The 14,955-nt window shown below is 41.5% G+C and overlaps 1 protein-coding gene across 6 annotated transcripts in view; it reads right to left on the reverse strand.

Annotated features, from left to right (window-relative positions):
- The window catches only part of POGZ (pogo transposable element derived with ZNF domain), a 57,686-nt gene that overhangs the window by 14,239 nt on the left and 28,492 nt on the right, over positions 1–14,955 (reverse strand). For 4 of the 6 annotated variants that reach the window (XM_023213715.3, XM_023213719.3, XM_023213717.1 and 1 more), the window contains 6 exons: positions 14,529–14,637; positions 12,753–13,043; positions 12,453–12,671; positions 9,292–9,398; positions 8,281–8,618; positions 7,729–7,883 (listed from right to left, as the gene is read on the reverse strand). In XM_023213715.3, coding sequence (XP_023069483.1) covers positions 7,729–7,883; positions 8,281–8,618; positions 9,292–9,398; positions 12,453–12,671; positions 12,753–13,043; positions 14,529–14,637 — 1,219 coding nt within the window. The remainder of the gene's footprint in view (positions 1–7,728; positions 7,884–8,280; positions 8,619–9,291; positions 9,399–12,452; positions 12,672–12,752; positions 13,044–14,528; positions 14,638–14,955) is intronic. The other 2 variants (XM_023213721.3, XM_023213718.3) reach the window with 1 other exon arrangement.

Here is a 14,955-nt window from a genome sequence, read left to right on the forward strand (position 1 = left end):
AAAAAAAAAAAAAAAAAAAAAAAAAAAAAAATAAAGATAGCCACTATGGAAAACAGGAATAATAACTAATAGTCTTAACCATTTTTTAGTCCCAAATCTGAGAGTAACAAAAGCTATGCAGCTTCTCTCCTGAAAAATGCACACACACAGGAAAGGTTTCCATGTAATTTCAAGGGGTTCACAGGACACCTTACCACCAAGCAGGTTAATATTTCTGTATTAGACATAAATATTAAAAGACTATGAATCAGGGCCGGGTGCAATGGCTCACACCTGTAATCTGAGCACTTTGGGAGGCAGAGGCAGGTGGATCATCTGAAGTCAGGAGTTCAAGACCAGCCTGGCCAACATGGTGAAACCCTATTTCTACTAAAAATACAAAAATTAGCCGGGTGTGGTGGTGCACACCTGTAATCCCAGCTACTCGGGAGGCTGAGGCAGCAGAATTGCTTGAACCTGGGAGGCGGAGGTTGCAGTGAGCTGAGATCACGCCACTACACTCCAGCCTGGGTGACAAGAGCAAAATTCCATCTCAAAAAAAAAAGAAAAGAAAAAAAGACTAAGAATCAGACAGAGTGTGGAGGCTCACACCTGTAATCTCAGCACTCTGGGAGGCCAAAGCAGGTGGATCACTTGAGGCTAGGAGTTCAAGACCAGCCTGGCCAACACGGTGAAACTCAGTCTCTACTAAAAATACAAAAATTATCTGGGTGGGATGGTGTACGCCTGTAGTCCCAGCTACTTGGAAGGATGAGGCAGGAGAATTGCCCGAACCCAGGAGGTGGAAGTTGCAGTGAGCTGTGATTACATCACTGCATTCCAGCCTGGGTGACAGAGTGAGACTCAGTCTCACAAAAAAAAAAAAAAAAAAAAAAAAGACTATGAATCAGCATTACACAAACTTATGAAAAGAACCCTAGGGCCTTACAAACTCCTTCAAGTCATTGCACTGCTCTGAAACAAGTGTGAATAAAAATGTAATGCTTTTTTTTTTTTTTTTTTTTTTTTTTGAGATAGGGTCTCACTCTATCAACCATGCTGGAGAGGAGCAGTGGTGTGATCGTATCTCACTGCAGGATCGACTTGCTGGGCTCAAACGATCCTCCCACCTCAGCCTCCTGAGCAGCTGGGGCTACAGGCACATGCCACCGCACCTGGCTAATTAAAAACAAACAAACAAACAAACAAACAGAGATAGAGATAGGGTCTCACTATGTTCCCCAGGCTGTTCTCAAACTCCTGGGCTCAAGCAATCCTCATGCGTTGGCCTCCCAAAGTGCTAGGATTAGTGGCATGAGTCACCATGCCTTGGCCTGTAATGTTATTAAGATGATACTGTTATCACAATTAAATATAATGATCCACTGATATTCTGGGGACAACTCAGAAAATTTTAAAATAAACTAGGTATTGAATGATATTAAGGATTTCTAATTAATTGTTAGATTTTTTTTTTTTTTTTTTTCGAGATGGAGTCTTGCTCTCTCACCAGGGTGGAGTGCAATGGTGGGATCTCAGCTCACTGCAACCTCCATCTCCTGGGTTCAAGTAATTCTCCTGCCTAAGCCTCCCAAGTAGCTGGGATTATAGGCGTGTACCACCACACCCAGCTAACTTTTTGTATTTTAGTAGAGACGGGGTTTCACCATGTTGTCTGGGATGTTCTCAAACTCCTGACCTCATGATCCACCCACCTCGGCCTCCCAAAGTGCTGGGATTCACAGGCGTGTGGCACTGCGCCCGCCCTTTTTTTTTTTTTTTTTTTTGAGACACTTTCATTCTTGCTGCCCAAGCTGGACTGCAATGGTGCTATCTCAGCTCACTGCAACCTCCACCTCCCGGGTTCAAGCGATTCTCCTGCCTCAGCCTCCCAAGTAGCTGGGATTACAAGTCCGCACAACCATGCCCGACTAATTTTTTTGTATTTTCAGTAGAGACAGGGTTTCACCACATTGGCCAGGCTGGTCTTGAACTCCTGACCTTAGGTGATCCGCCCGCCTCAGTCTCCAAACGTGCTGGGATTACAGGCGTGAGCCACTGCGCTCGGCCTATTAGATCTTAACAAAGGTACTATGGCCATATACAAAAAAAAAAAAGCTTTATTTTTTAGAGCTACACATTAAAATATTTAGGGGAAAAATATCATGATGTCTACAATTAATAAACAATTCAGAAAATAAAAGGGAAAAAAATCCCCCAAAATATTAGCATGTAAAAATAAGCTACTTTTTGAAAAGGTATCTGCACTCCCATGTTTATTGCTGCACAGTACACAATAGGCAAAATATGGAAACAATGTAAGTGCCCATCGACAGATGAATGAATAAAGATGATTTGGTGGCTCTGCACAGTGGCTCATGAGGTCATGAGTTTGAGATCAGCCTGAACAACATGGTGAAACCCCGTCTCTACTAAAAAATACAAAAAAATTAGCCGGGCGTGGTGGCACGTGCCTGTAATCCCAGTTACTCGGGAGGCTGAGGCAGAAGAATCTCTTTAACCTGGGAGGTGGAGGTTGTGGTGAGCCAAGATTGCACCACCAACCTTCAGCCTGGGCAACACAGCAAGACTCCTTCTCAAAAAAAAAAAAAAAAAAAAAAAGATGTGGTACATATACTCAGTGGAATATTATAGACATAAGAGAGAATGAAATTCTGTCATGCAGCAACATGGTTAGAACTGGAGATCATTAATGTTAAGTGAAGTAAACCAAGCACAAAAAGACAAATATCACATGTTCCCACTCATATGTGGGAGATAAAAGAAAGTAGATCTCATGAAGAGAGAGCTGAATGGTGGTTACCAGAGGCTGGGAAGAGCAGGGGAGTAGGGAGTTGAAGAGAAGCTGACCAATGGGTACAAATACATGGTCTGAAAGAAGAAATAAGACTTAGGGCTAGACAGATCAGAAGGGTGACTATAGTTTACAATAACCTGTTGTACATTTCAAAATAGCTAGAAGAGAATAATTTGAATGTTTCCAGCATAAAGAAATACGTATTTAGAATGATGAATATTCCAAGTACACTGATTTAATTTTTACAGATTATATGAATGTATTAGATTATCACATGCATCCCTAAACCATGTACACCTATTATGCATCAATTTTTTTTTTTTAAAGCTACTTTTGGGCTGGGCACGGTGGCTCATGCCTGTAATCCCAGCACTTTGGGAGGCTGAGGCGGGTGGATCACAAGGTCAGGAGTTTGAGACCAGCCTGGCCAACATGGTGAAACTCCGTCTCTACGAAAAATACAAAATCCCAGCACTTTGGGAGGCCGACGCAGGTATATTATTTAAGTCCAGGAGTTTGAGACCAGCCTGAACAACATGGCGAAACCCCATTTCTACTAAAAATAACAACAACAAAAAAATTAACTGGGCATGGTGTCACATGCATGTAATCCTAGAAACTTGGAAGACTGAGGCACAATAATTGCTTGAATCTGGAAGGTGCAGGTTACAGTGAGCCAAGATCACACCATTGCACTCCAGCCTAGGTGACAGAACGACTGTCTCAAAAAACAAAAGACAAACAAAAAACCAAAAAGGCCAGGCTAGGTGGCTCACGCCAGTAATGACAGCTTTGAGAGGCCGAGATGAGTGGATTGCTCGAGCTCAATAATTTGAGACCAGCCTGGGCAGCATGGCAAAACTGCATCTCTACAACCCCCCTCACCCCCCCCAAAAAAACCCCAAAATTAGCTGGGCATGGTGGCATGTGCCTGTAGTACCAGCTATTGAGGAGGCTGAGTTGTGAGGATCATCTTAGCCTGGGAAATGGAGGTTGCAGTGAGCCAAGACTGTGCCACTGCACTCCAGCTTGGCTAACAGAGTGAGACCGTGTTTCAAAAAACAAACAAACAAACAAAAAACTACTTTCATGCCAGATCTGTCAACGGTGCAAAAAAGGAAGTGACAAAAGACTGCAAGAATAAAATTGATATTACTAAGGAAAGGTGATTTCAGTAAGTATAAAATTTTGTTGTAAGAGACTCAAAAATTAAGTCAGGGAAACCAAGAGAAAAAAGATCAATGAGGGTTTACATTGTTTCTTTTCCATAAGGAAAAGCTTATCTTCCCTCTGTGGAATTTTATTATTTGTGGAATTTCGGAGTAACAAAACCCACCCACCATATTATGTGTAAAAATGAGTTAGGTACCCAGCCTGGGTAACACAGCAAGACCCTGTCTCTACCTCCAAGAAAAGGAATAAATTAGCTGGGTGTGGGGGCGTACGCCTACAGTCCCAGCTACTAAGGAGGCTGAGGTGGGAGGATTGCTTGAGCCCAGGGGTTTGAGGCTGCAGTGAGCTATGATTGCATCACTGCACCCCAGCCTGGGTGGCAGAGCAAGTCCCTGTTGTCTCAAAAAACTGGTGTTTTCACTGAGAGGTATGGATGAGTTACTCTGGCTTCACACAACTGACAGTGAAGAATCTTGAGTCCTATTCTAGACCAAGCTGGCTACCCTGGCACTACACTGCAGTGTCACCATTGATTCTTTTTTTTAAGATAGAGTCTTGCTCTGTTATCCAAGGTGGAGTGCAGTGGCATGATCATGGCTCACTCTAGCCTTGACCTACTGGGTTCAAGCAATCCTCCCACCTCTACCTCCTGAGTAGCTAGGACCATAGGCATGTGCCACCACACCCAGCTAATTTTTTTTTTTTTTTTATAGAGCCGGGGTTTCTCCATGCTGCCCAGGCTGGTTTTGAACTCCTAAGCTCAATCTGCCTGCCTCGGCCTCTCAAAGTGCTGAGATTACAGGCGTGAACCACTGCACCTGGCCTGGTTGATTGTAATATACATTCTACTCCCAAATGATTAGTTCAAGGTTCCACTGTCTAATATGGTGGCACCAGCAACATGTATCTAGTGAACACTTAACATGTGGTAAGCTCGAATCCAATTTAGATTTGTATTTCAAAAAATCTGTTTTTTAATGGAGGAAAAAAGAATGACAAATATCTCATTAATTTTAAATTTTGAGTTCATGTTGAAATATTTTTAATTATACTGAATAAAATATGCCGTTAAAATTAATTTTGCCTATTTTTTTAAACTTTACAGTAGACCCCCTTTGCCAATGGGAAATATATGTTCCAAGACCCCCAGTGCATACATGAAACCACAGATAGTACTGAACCCCATACATACCATGTTTTTTCATATATATATATATATACACACACACACACCCTTATGATAAAGTTTAATTTATAAATTAGGCAAAGAGATTAACAATAAAAAAAATTATATATAAAAGGACAACTATAACAATACACTGTAATAAAAGTTATGTGAATGTAGTCTCTCTCTCAATAATCTTACTGTACTGCACTCACCTAGTTTTGGACGGTGATTGACTGAGACTAACTAAAATTGAGGATAAGGGAGCACTACCGTATTTAAAGTGAAAAAAATTAAAATTACCCATGAGGCTTGCATATTTCTACTGCCTAGTGTTAGTGTAAGCCATTAATGTCAATTCCATTTCCCTTGCCAATAAATAGTCAGTCAAAGATATCTAGAAGGAAAGCAATTCTCACTCATAAGAAAACAGATTCAAGAAAGAAAGATGCGAAGATAAGGTCTCTTCTTTGTCTAACAATTTTTTGTCTGGACACAGTGCCTGACACTTACACAGTCACCCTGCTATGAGCCAAAGACAAGAGAATTATTGAAAAAGAGCAGAGCAGTCAAGTTCTAGGCTGAAGCATCCATTTCTGTATCTCTCAGTTAAATGATATAAAAGATATTCTTATTGTTTTCTTTTGTTTTGAGATAGAGACTTGCTCTGTCATCCAGGATGGAGTGCAGTGGTGTAATCTCAGCTCACTGTAACCTCCACCTCCTGGGATCAAGTGATTCTCACGCCTCAGCCTCCTGAGTAGTTGGGATTACCGGCGTGCACCACCACACCCAGCGAATTTTTGTATTTTTAGTAGAGATGGACTTTTTGCCATGTTGGCCAGGCTGGTCTCCCCTGGCCTCAATTGATCCACCCACCTAATCCTCCCAAAGTGCTGGGATTACAGGTGTGAGCCACCACACCCAGTCCTTGTTGTTTAATTCATTTTTAGTTAAGGATTTTCATATGCAGCAAATGCTTCCAGATAACATGCATATGTCTTTTATGCTTTTGATCATGCCGTTTTCAATCACCTAAAAGCTTTTCTTACTACTTTCCATCCATCTAAACCTTTTTTAAATTTAAGCACAACTTTCTCGGAAACCTAGCCACAAGGACTTTTTCCCTTCTCTGAACTATTTCGACTATCAATGATATCTTAAAAATGTCTGTTTATAATATGCTATCTTGTTCTCACATTTTCCTATATTTACATAATTTTTGTCTTTACAACAAAACTGGAAATCCCGTAAAGGACATCAGAAGTATTCTCCACACTGGGCTTAAATCCTCACAATGTCTCCTTAGTAGAGGTATATTTAGAGGTGTGTGCTCATAAGCAAGTGACTTAATTTCTTTGAGCTTATGTTCAGCCTACATCTATCTATAAAATGCACAGTGTAGAAAACATTCCAGCTCAACTTGTATTTCATTGAAAGCACTGTCTTAATGTAAAGTACTTAATAATATTAATCTTTTTTTTTTTTTTGGGAGATGGAATTTTGCTCTTGTTGCCCAGACTGGAGTGCAATGGCATGATCTCAGCTCACTGCAACCTCTGCCTCCCGGGTTCAAGCGATTCTCCTGCCTCAGCCTCCCGAGTAGCTGGGATTACAGAAGCACCCACCACAATGCCCGGCTAATTTTTGTATTTTTAGTAGAGATGGGGTTTCGCCATGTTGGCCAGGCTGGTCTCAAATTCCTGACCTCAGGTGATCTGCCCACCTCAGCCTACCAAAGTGTTGGGATTACAGGCGTTAGCCACCGTGCCCGGATATATTATCTTTTTTTTTTTTTTGAGATGGAGTCTTGCTTAGTCGCCCAGGCTGGAGTGCAGTGGCACGATCTCAGCTCACTGCAAGCTCCGCCTCCCGGGTTCATGCCATTCTCCTGCCTCAGCCTCCCAAGTAGCTGGGACTACAGGTGCCCGCTGCCATGACCGGCTAATTTTTTGCATTTTTAGTAGAGACAGGGTTTCACCGTGTTCGTCAGGATGGTCTCAATCTCCTGACCTCGTTATCCGCCTACCTCGGCCTCCCAAAGTGCTGGGATTACAGGCGTGAGCCACTGCGCCCAGCTCATATTATCTTTTATCCTACTTAATTTCTTTGAGCTTATGTCCAGCCTACATCTATAAAATGTACAGTGTAGAAAACACTCCAGCTCATCTTATATTTCATTGAAGGCAATGTCTTCATGATAAAGTACTTCATAATATTATCTTCTATCCTACATAAAACCTATCAGGGTATTAACTAAAGCAGATGAGCAAATAGATGACTGTTCCTTCTATAAAGAGACCTAAGAAATAAATTCATTACGTTTGTTTTTCTATAGTGGTTCTGAATCAAGGCCCCTAATAATTCAGGATGTAAGACTGAACTCAATCCATGCTTGAAAAAAATAAAAGTCAGGCTTGTAAAAAAAAAAAAAAACAAGGTGAATGAAGTAAAGAACTGGCTACAAATATGAAAAGTACTTCCTCTACACTGTTACCCACATGTAAATAAATATAATGGGCTCCCCCCAGCGCCATTCAATGAGTGAACGGCAAGGTATATTCCCCTAGAGTTTAAGAGTTTCCAAACTTACTAGTAGATTCATAGGGACTATGAACATTTTCCAAGTGGCACTGAAGCTGGAAGGGAGTGGAAAACTGGCGGTAACAGTGCTGGCAGATAGTGTGACCATCTACCTCACCGTTCTGCTGATCGAGTTCTACGTGGTGTTTCATATGGTTCATGAATCTGTAATAAAGCACAAAGAGAAAGTACAGAAAACATAAAAAATCAGTAGCCTTTTAGAAATATAATGGTAAAATCACAGAACAAACATTATCTACTCCCCTCCATTCCCCAAACTTCCTGTTTGGGATATCCTTTTCTGAGCCCAGAAAGATAGTGAGTTCTTGAAACTAAGAGAGTTCTGTGAAAGGAGATGTACTGGTTTCCTTTACTAGATCCAGTGACCTTTTGTTTAATATCACAATATCTCCTTCTATAGTCCTAGTTACTGATTCAAAGATAACCCCAGCAAGATTGCATAGTAGTTAGGTCCATTCTCCAAAGAGAAAGACTTAAAATATGTAAGAAAATGTAAGTCTTCTCTTGTCCAAGGTAACCTCCAAGGCTCTTCAACACTTACCGAATATTGTTTTTTAGCCTTTTGGTACAATGTGGGCATCGGAAAGATGTGGCGACCTTAGGGAAATTTGTGAGCTGGGCTACTTTGCCACCATCCCGTCCATAGTAGAAGTCATCTACAAGCATAATGAGTTTGGTCTGGACGGCATCACCCACGTTCTCATTTGGCTCTGGTACTTTGGTAGGTGGTGACAGAGCAGGAATAGGTGTAGAAGAGGGTGTGGAAGCAACAGGAGCTGTTTTCTCAGGGGATGGGGGCTTTGCTGCTGATGGGACACTGGGTTCTGAATCCAGGGACTTTCCTTTCTTCTGGTATTCAACCATTTCTGGGCAACAGTACTATAAAGAAAGACATCTGATCATTCTGGTTATCCTGGGGGGCTAGAATGTGCTAACTCCTTAACTTCACTACCATTCCTTGTTAACGGTTTGGTTTCAGGTATTCTCATTCAGCTTTCACCCTTCAGTCTTTTAGTGTTTTCAAGTTTCACTCCTTTTCTAGAGTATATCCACAGCCATATGCCACCCAAACACGGTACTTTGTACTTCTCCCTCCTGCCTGTCTTAGGTCCCTTAATCATTAGTATAACTCGGCTCTGAGCTCCCTGGCAAAAAACATTTTCCAACCTTTTTATCTGGACTAATACCAAAAAATGAAAAGCTAAAAAATGGAAATAAGAGCTCCCAATTCATCCAATGATACAATTAACAGAAAATGAACTGAGGCCAATATGGTTTGAGTCCTTATTACCCATAAATCTGTTCTTCTGTGTGGTTTCAAAATCTACTATGCTAAGAAAGTAAGATCATATATGTTCTGATCTATTTGAGGGTCTGTAAATGTATCCCATCACATTCCAAAGTACACAGCTCTTTTAAAAACAGACCAAGAGAAACAGTAACCCTTTAAAAAGCTTCAGTCATTTTAGAGCCCCTGCTTCACAAGTTTCCAATATTAATGAAGGTAAATGGCAGAAGCCACTTAAGCTGGATCACAGGTGATATCACTTACACACATGTGACCTCTCAAAGCTTCAGTAACACGAAATTGAGCATTACACCGTGGACATATTTTCCGTCCACCATCCTGGAGGTCAAATACTGGGATGGAAGAGGTCACTGAAAAAAGTAAGAAGAATTGATAAGATTAATACAATGACACTGGAAAAAGATTACTAACCTTTTGGGAAAAGGTCAAACACTCCTTGAGAAATATATAAAAGGATAAGCAAGCACGAGAGATCACTATGGTTTTTTGTTTGCTTGTTTTTTTTTTTTTTGAGACAGGGTCTCTCAATCTGTTGCCCAGGCTGGAGTGCAGTGGCACGACCACAGCTCACTGCAGCCTTGACCTCCCTGGGCTCAAGATCACTATGTTTGAGGCACGTTCCTTTTACTGTTCTAACTCTAGGCCAGGGGTCAGCAAACCACAGCTCGCAGATCAAATCCAGCCCAGCTGCCAGTTTCTGTTTGGCCCATAACCTAAGAATAATTTGTATGTGATTCTTTTGTTAAGGTTTTTGTTTTTGTTTTTTCAATCTTGCAGAACTGAAGTTATATCCAATAAAAAACTCTCCCCTTGCCTCCAACCCGGCAACCACCAATCAACTTTGTCTCTATGAATTTGACTACTCTAGGTATCTCAAGTAAGTGGAATCATATAGTAATTGTCCTTTTGTGACTAGCCTATTTCACTTTAGCATAATGTCCTCAAGGTTCAACCATGTTGTAGCACTGTTGTAGCAGAATTTTCTTTCTTAAGCCTGAACAATATACCATTGTATGTGAATACTACATTTTATTTATGCCTTTATCAGTTGATGGACCTCTGTGTTGCTTTCACCTTTCAGCTATTGTGAATAATGGTGCAATGAGCATAGGTGTACAAATACCTGTTCTAAACCCTGCTTTCAATTCTTTTGGGTATAGAACCAGAAGTGGAATTCCTGGAGCATACAATTCTATCATTTTTAACTTTTTGAGGAACCATCACACTGTTTCCAAAGTGGCTGTATCATTTTACATTTCCACCAACAGCGCATAGGGTTCTGCTTTCTCCACATCCTCAACAATATTTGTTATTTTCCGCTTCTTTGCTAGTAGCCATCCTAATGGGGGTGAGAGGGTACCTCATTGTGGTTTTGATTTGCATTTCCGTAATGATGAATAACGCTGAGCACCTTTTCATGAGCTTATTGGCTATAACTTTCTTTGGAGAAAGGTCTGTTCAGTCCTTTGCCTACCTTTTTTTTTTGAGATGGGATCTTGCTCTGTCACCCAGGCTGCAGTGCAGTGGCACGATCTCGCTTACCACAACCTCTGCTTTCCAGGTTCAAGCAATTCTCCCATTTCAGCCTCCTGAGTAGCTGGGAATACAGGCACACAACACTGTGCCTGGCTAATTTTTGTATTTTTAGTAGAGACAGGGTTTCACCATATTGGTCAGGCTGGTCTTGAACTCCTGACCTCGTGATCCACTTGCCTTGGCCTCTCAAAGTGCTGGGATTACAGGCATAAACCACTGCGCCCTGCCAATCCTTTGCCTATTTTTGTTTTGTTTTGTTTTTTTTTTTGAGACGGAGTCTCGCTCTCACCCAGGCTGGAGTGCAGTGGAACCATCTCGGCTCACTGCAAGCTCCACCTCCTGGGTTCATGCCATTCTCCTGCCTCAGCCTCCCGAGTAGCTGGGACCACAGGCGCCCGCCACCGCGCCCGGCTAATTTTTTGTATTTTTAGTGGAGATGGGGTTTCACCGGGATGGTCTCGATCTCCTGACTTCGTGATCCGCCCACCTAGGCCTCCCAAAGTGCTGGGATTACAGGCGTGAGCCACGGCACCCGGCCTCCTTTGCCTATTTTTAAAAAAGGTTGTTTGGGAATTTTTTTGATGTTGAACTGTAGGAATTCTCTATATATTCTGGATGTTAACCCCTTATTAGATATCCAATTTGCAAATATTTTCTCCCATTCTGTGGCTTCCCTTTTCACTGTGTTGATAATGTCCTTTGATGCACAAAAGTTTTAAATTTTGATATAATTTAATTTACCTATTGTTTTCTTTTCTTGCCTATGCTTTTGGTGTCATATCCAAGAAATAGTAATCACTGTCAAATACAGTATCATGAAGCTTTCTGTCCTATGATTTTTCTAAGAGTCTTATAGTTTTAGTTCATTTAGGTCTTTGATCCATTTTGAGTTAATTTTTGTATTTAGAGTAAGGTAAGGTTCAACTTCATTTTTTTGGACACGGATATCTAGTTTTCCCAACACCATTTTTTAAAGGTTTTTACCTTTTTTTGAGATAGGGTCTCGTTCTGTTGCAGTGGCATGATCACGGCTCACTGCAGGCTCAACCTTCTGGGTTCAAGCCATTCTCTCACCTCAGACTCCTGAGTAGCGAGGACTGTAGACATACACCACCACACCTGGCTAATTTTCTTTTTTTTTTGTAGAAAAGGGATCTCACCATGTTGCCCAGGCTGGTCTCAAACTGCTAGGCTCAAGTGATCCTCCCACCTTGGCCCTCCCATAATGCTGGGATTAGATGTGAGCCACTGCATCTTGCGGTTTTTATTTTTAAAAGGTTGAAATAAAAGAATAAAATTTTTCGACACATGAAAATTTTATGAAACTTAAATTTCAGTCCATAAATAGTTTTCAGTGGAGCACAGCCATGCTCATTCGTTTATGTACCTGTGGCCGCTTCCACACCACAACAGCACAGCTAATAGCTGCAACAGAGGCTATATATCGTGCACAAAGCCTACAAATTTACTACTAGACCCTTTACAGAAAACATTTGCTGACCCCTGCTCTAGACCATCAAAAACCCTCATGCTCATATTCTCAACCTGAAGATCTCTCTACCAAATCCCAACTTTAAAACCTTGTTTAGAAATCCATCTCTTCCATGAAGTTATCTTTCATTATCTCACCAATCTCTTGATCAATTTCACTAATCTCCAAAGCACAATTACACACAGAATTTCTTGGGGCTGATTCAGTTACACTTTTTATAAGTGACTTTCTCCTTACTAAAGTTTCTATAAGAACAAACTACAGCAGCTATGTTTTATTTTATTTCTGTATTTCGGAGTATAGAGCTCTGATACAACGAACACTTTATTAATGTTTTTGAATGACTGGCTGCTCAGGGTCTTTCAGGTTATTGTACCTTTCATTGATGACTCAGGTCCGCTGGTTCTTTGAGAGCCATGAGCAGAGCTGTTGTTGGACACCACCACTGGCCCAGCACTCTGGCCCAGGGAAGGGATTGTGTTAAGGGTATTCACCAATTTGGCCACTTCATTGCTATTTTCACCTGTAACGCCAGGTCGCTTCACAGTGACAAAGCTGGCAATGCTCACTGCAGGTGGAGAGGGGAAGGAGGGAGCTACGGTGACCAAGTGATAATCATCTGTTCTCCACCCTCCATCCCATCCTAGCTCTGCCATCTCCTCTTCCCAAGCCTTACCTAGCTTGGGATTTGTGGTCTGGTTTGACTGGCCAGGAGACTGAACAGCTAGTTGCCCCAGTGAGGTTGGCTGTGTGGCAGTGGGAGTGGTGGAAGTGCTGGGAGTGGACTTGGTCTGCTGGGACTGGGACTGTGGGACGGTGCTTCGAATGGTAAGAGTGGCCGGGATGACGGTGGTGAAGGTGTTGGTGGTGGGCCTCACAGGCATTGTGGAGCCTGGCCTCACAGGGGTCATCTGGGAGAACACTTGTGGAACTCCAACTGTCGGCTTAACAAACTGGGTACCTGGGGCTTTAAAAGAGAGATAAAGTACCAGATCTTGGTCAGTGAGCTCACCTATAACACATTCTCCCTGCCTTTACTGGAAAGATTATTTCCCCAAACTGATGGATGATCATCAGAGGTTTCCAAGAGTAGTATAGATTCTAAAGACTAAGAAAGCACAAGGTGTCCACGTTGACAAAATAAATTAGCCTGGGTAGCCTAAAAACATTTAGTTAAGACTCCCATCAACTCCTCCTAAAACACCTTACCACACTGCCTTTTTAATTCTAAGAATACAATTAGTAGCTTGACCTTGGTACTGGAAGAAAAGAGTGGGAGGCAATATGGGTGTATATAGGCCAAATGGCAAACCTGGTCCTGAAAAAAGAAATCAGTCTTTCTCAGAGTACTAAAGGAGTCTTCCGTCCTTTCCTATCAACTCAGAAGACAGACTATGTCATTCCACTAGGATGTCCCAAAGGAGAATGTCTACTGGCTCAACTGTAGACGATTCCACTGAGAAAAATAAAGAAATACCAGGGTAAGCTGGTCAGACTGAGGGCTAAAAACCCCTGTGGGCTATGAGAACAAAAAACAAAACCTTAGGAAGACAAGCTACAGGGGTACCCTTACAAATAGCTAAATTAAGATATTCTTTTTTGGTCTGAATTGTAGTAAACTTATACATGCTAAATAGAGCAATGGAAAATTCTAAGATTTTAAAAAATTATCCTTCTCAGAATCTTTTTTTTTTTTTTGAGATGGAGTCTCGCTCTGTCGCCCATGCTGGAGTGCAGTGGCTGGGTCTCAGCTCACTGCAAGCTCCGCCCCCCAGGTTTACGCCATTCTCCGGCCTCAGCCTCCCGAGTAGCTGCGACTACAGGCGCCCGCCACCTCGCCCGGCTCGTTTTTTGTATTTTTAGTAGAGACGGGGTTTCACCGTGTTAGCCAGGATGGTCTCGATCTCCTGACCTCGTGATCTGCCTGTCTTGGCCTCTCAAAGTGCTGGGATTACAGGCTTGAGCCACTGCGCCCGGCCTTCTCAGAATCTTAAAAAACAAAAAAACTATCTAGCAGAATCTTAAAAAAAAAACAAAAAAACTATCTAGTCATTGACAGTATTTATCCATAAAGGGAATGGTCATTTGTTTATATCTAAAATCCACGCTATAAAATTAAAACAAAGTTTATAATCCCACCGTGCAAATGAGGAGATGTGTAAGGAGTGAATTTGCGTTTGCATTAATAACATTTCTCCAGGATAACAAACTTAATAGCTGACTAAATACCACTTACAGAAAAATGACTATAAACTCTGTTTTACTACTTCATGAAGGGTGGTGAAAAGCTAAACAGACCACCCTGGCCAGATTTTTAAAAATTGGGCTTAAATCATTAAGACTTTTATATTTTCTTTAAATATACTTACTAAATGACTTAGGATATGTAGAACAACAAAAACAAATCTTCTGGATGCCGGTTTACTCCAAATGGATAGACATTTTTCCTTACCTGGAACTAGTGTAATTGGTCTAACTGTTTGGCCTTGCTGTACGTTCAGCACAATCCCAACCTGATTCATTGCATTTTGTACAGGCCGGACATTCCTTACAGGAAATCCCTGTATTAAAAAGCAAAATGATCTTTAACATGGATACCAACTAACACTAACAAACATTGCAGTATGACCTATATCCAAAAAAATTCCCATACTCTTACTTAATGGTTCTCTCTCTAGAATTACAGCTTTTAAATGACTGAGATGGAAAAGTTTAGGAAATTTTGGCAAACTTTTGAGTAACAAAATATCAAAACTAGAGAACAAGCTTTGGTACACATGAGCAAAAATGAAAACCTATTCCCTGACTTAAGACAGCATCGGTTTAAAAAAACCTCATCACCACATTGGCTCCTTAAAGTGCTAAATGAAGAGAAGCGG

Source organism: Piliocolobus tephrosceles, chromosome 1, assembly GCF_002776525.5.
Source record: "Piliocolobus tephrosceles isolate RC106 chromosome 1, ASM277652v3, whole genome shotgun sequence".
Taxonomy (NCBI): domain Eukaryota; kingdom Metazoa; phylum Chordata; class Mammalia; order Primates; family Cercopithecidae; genus Piliocolobus; species Piliocolobus tephrosceles.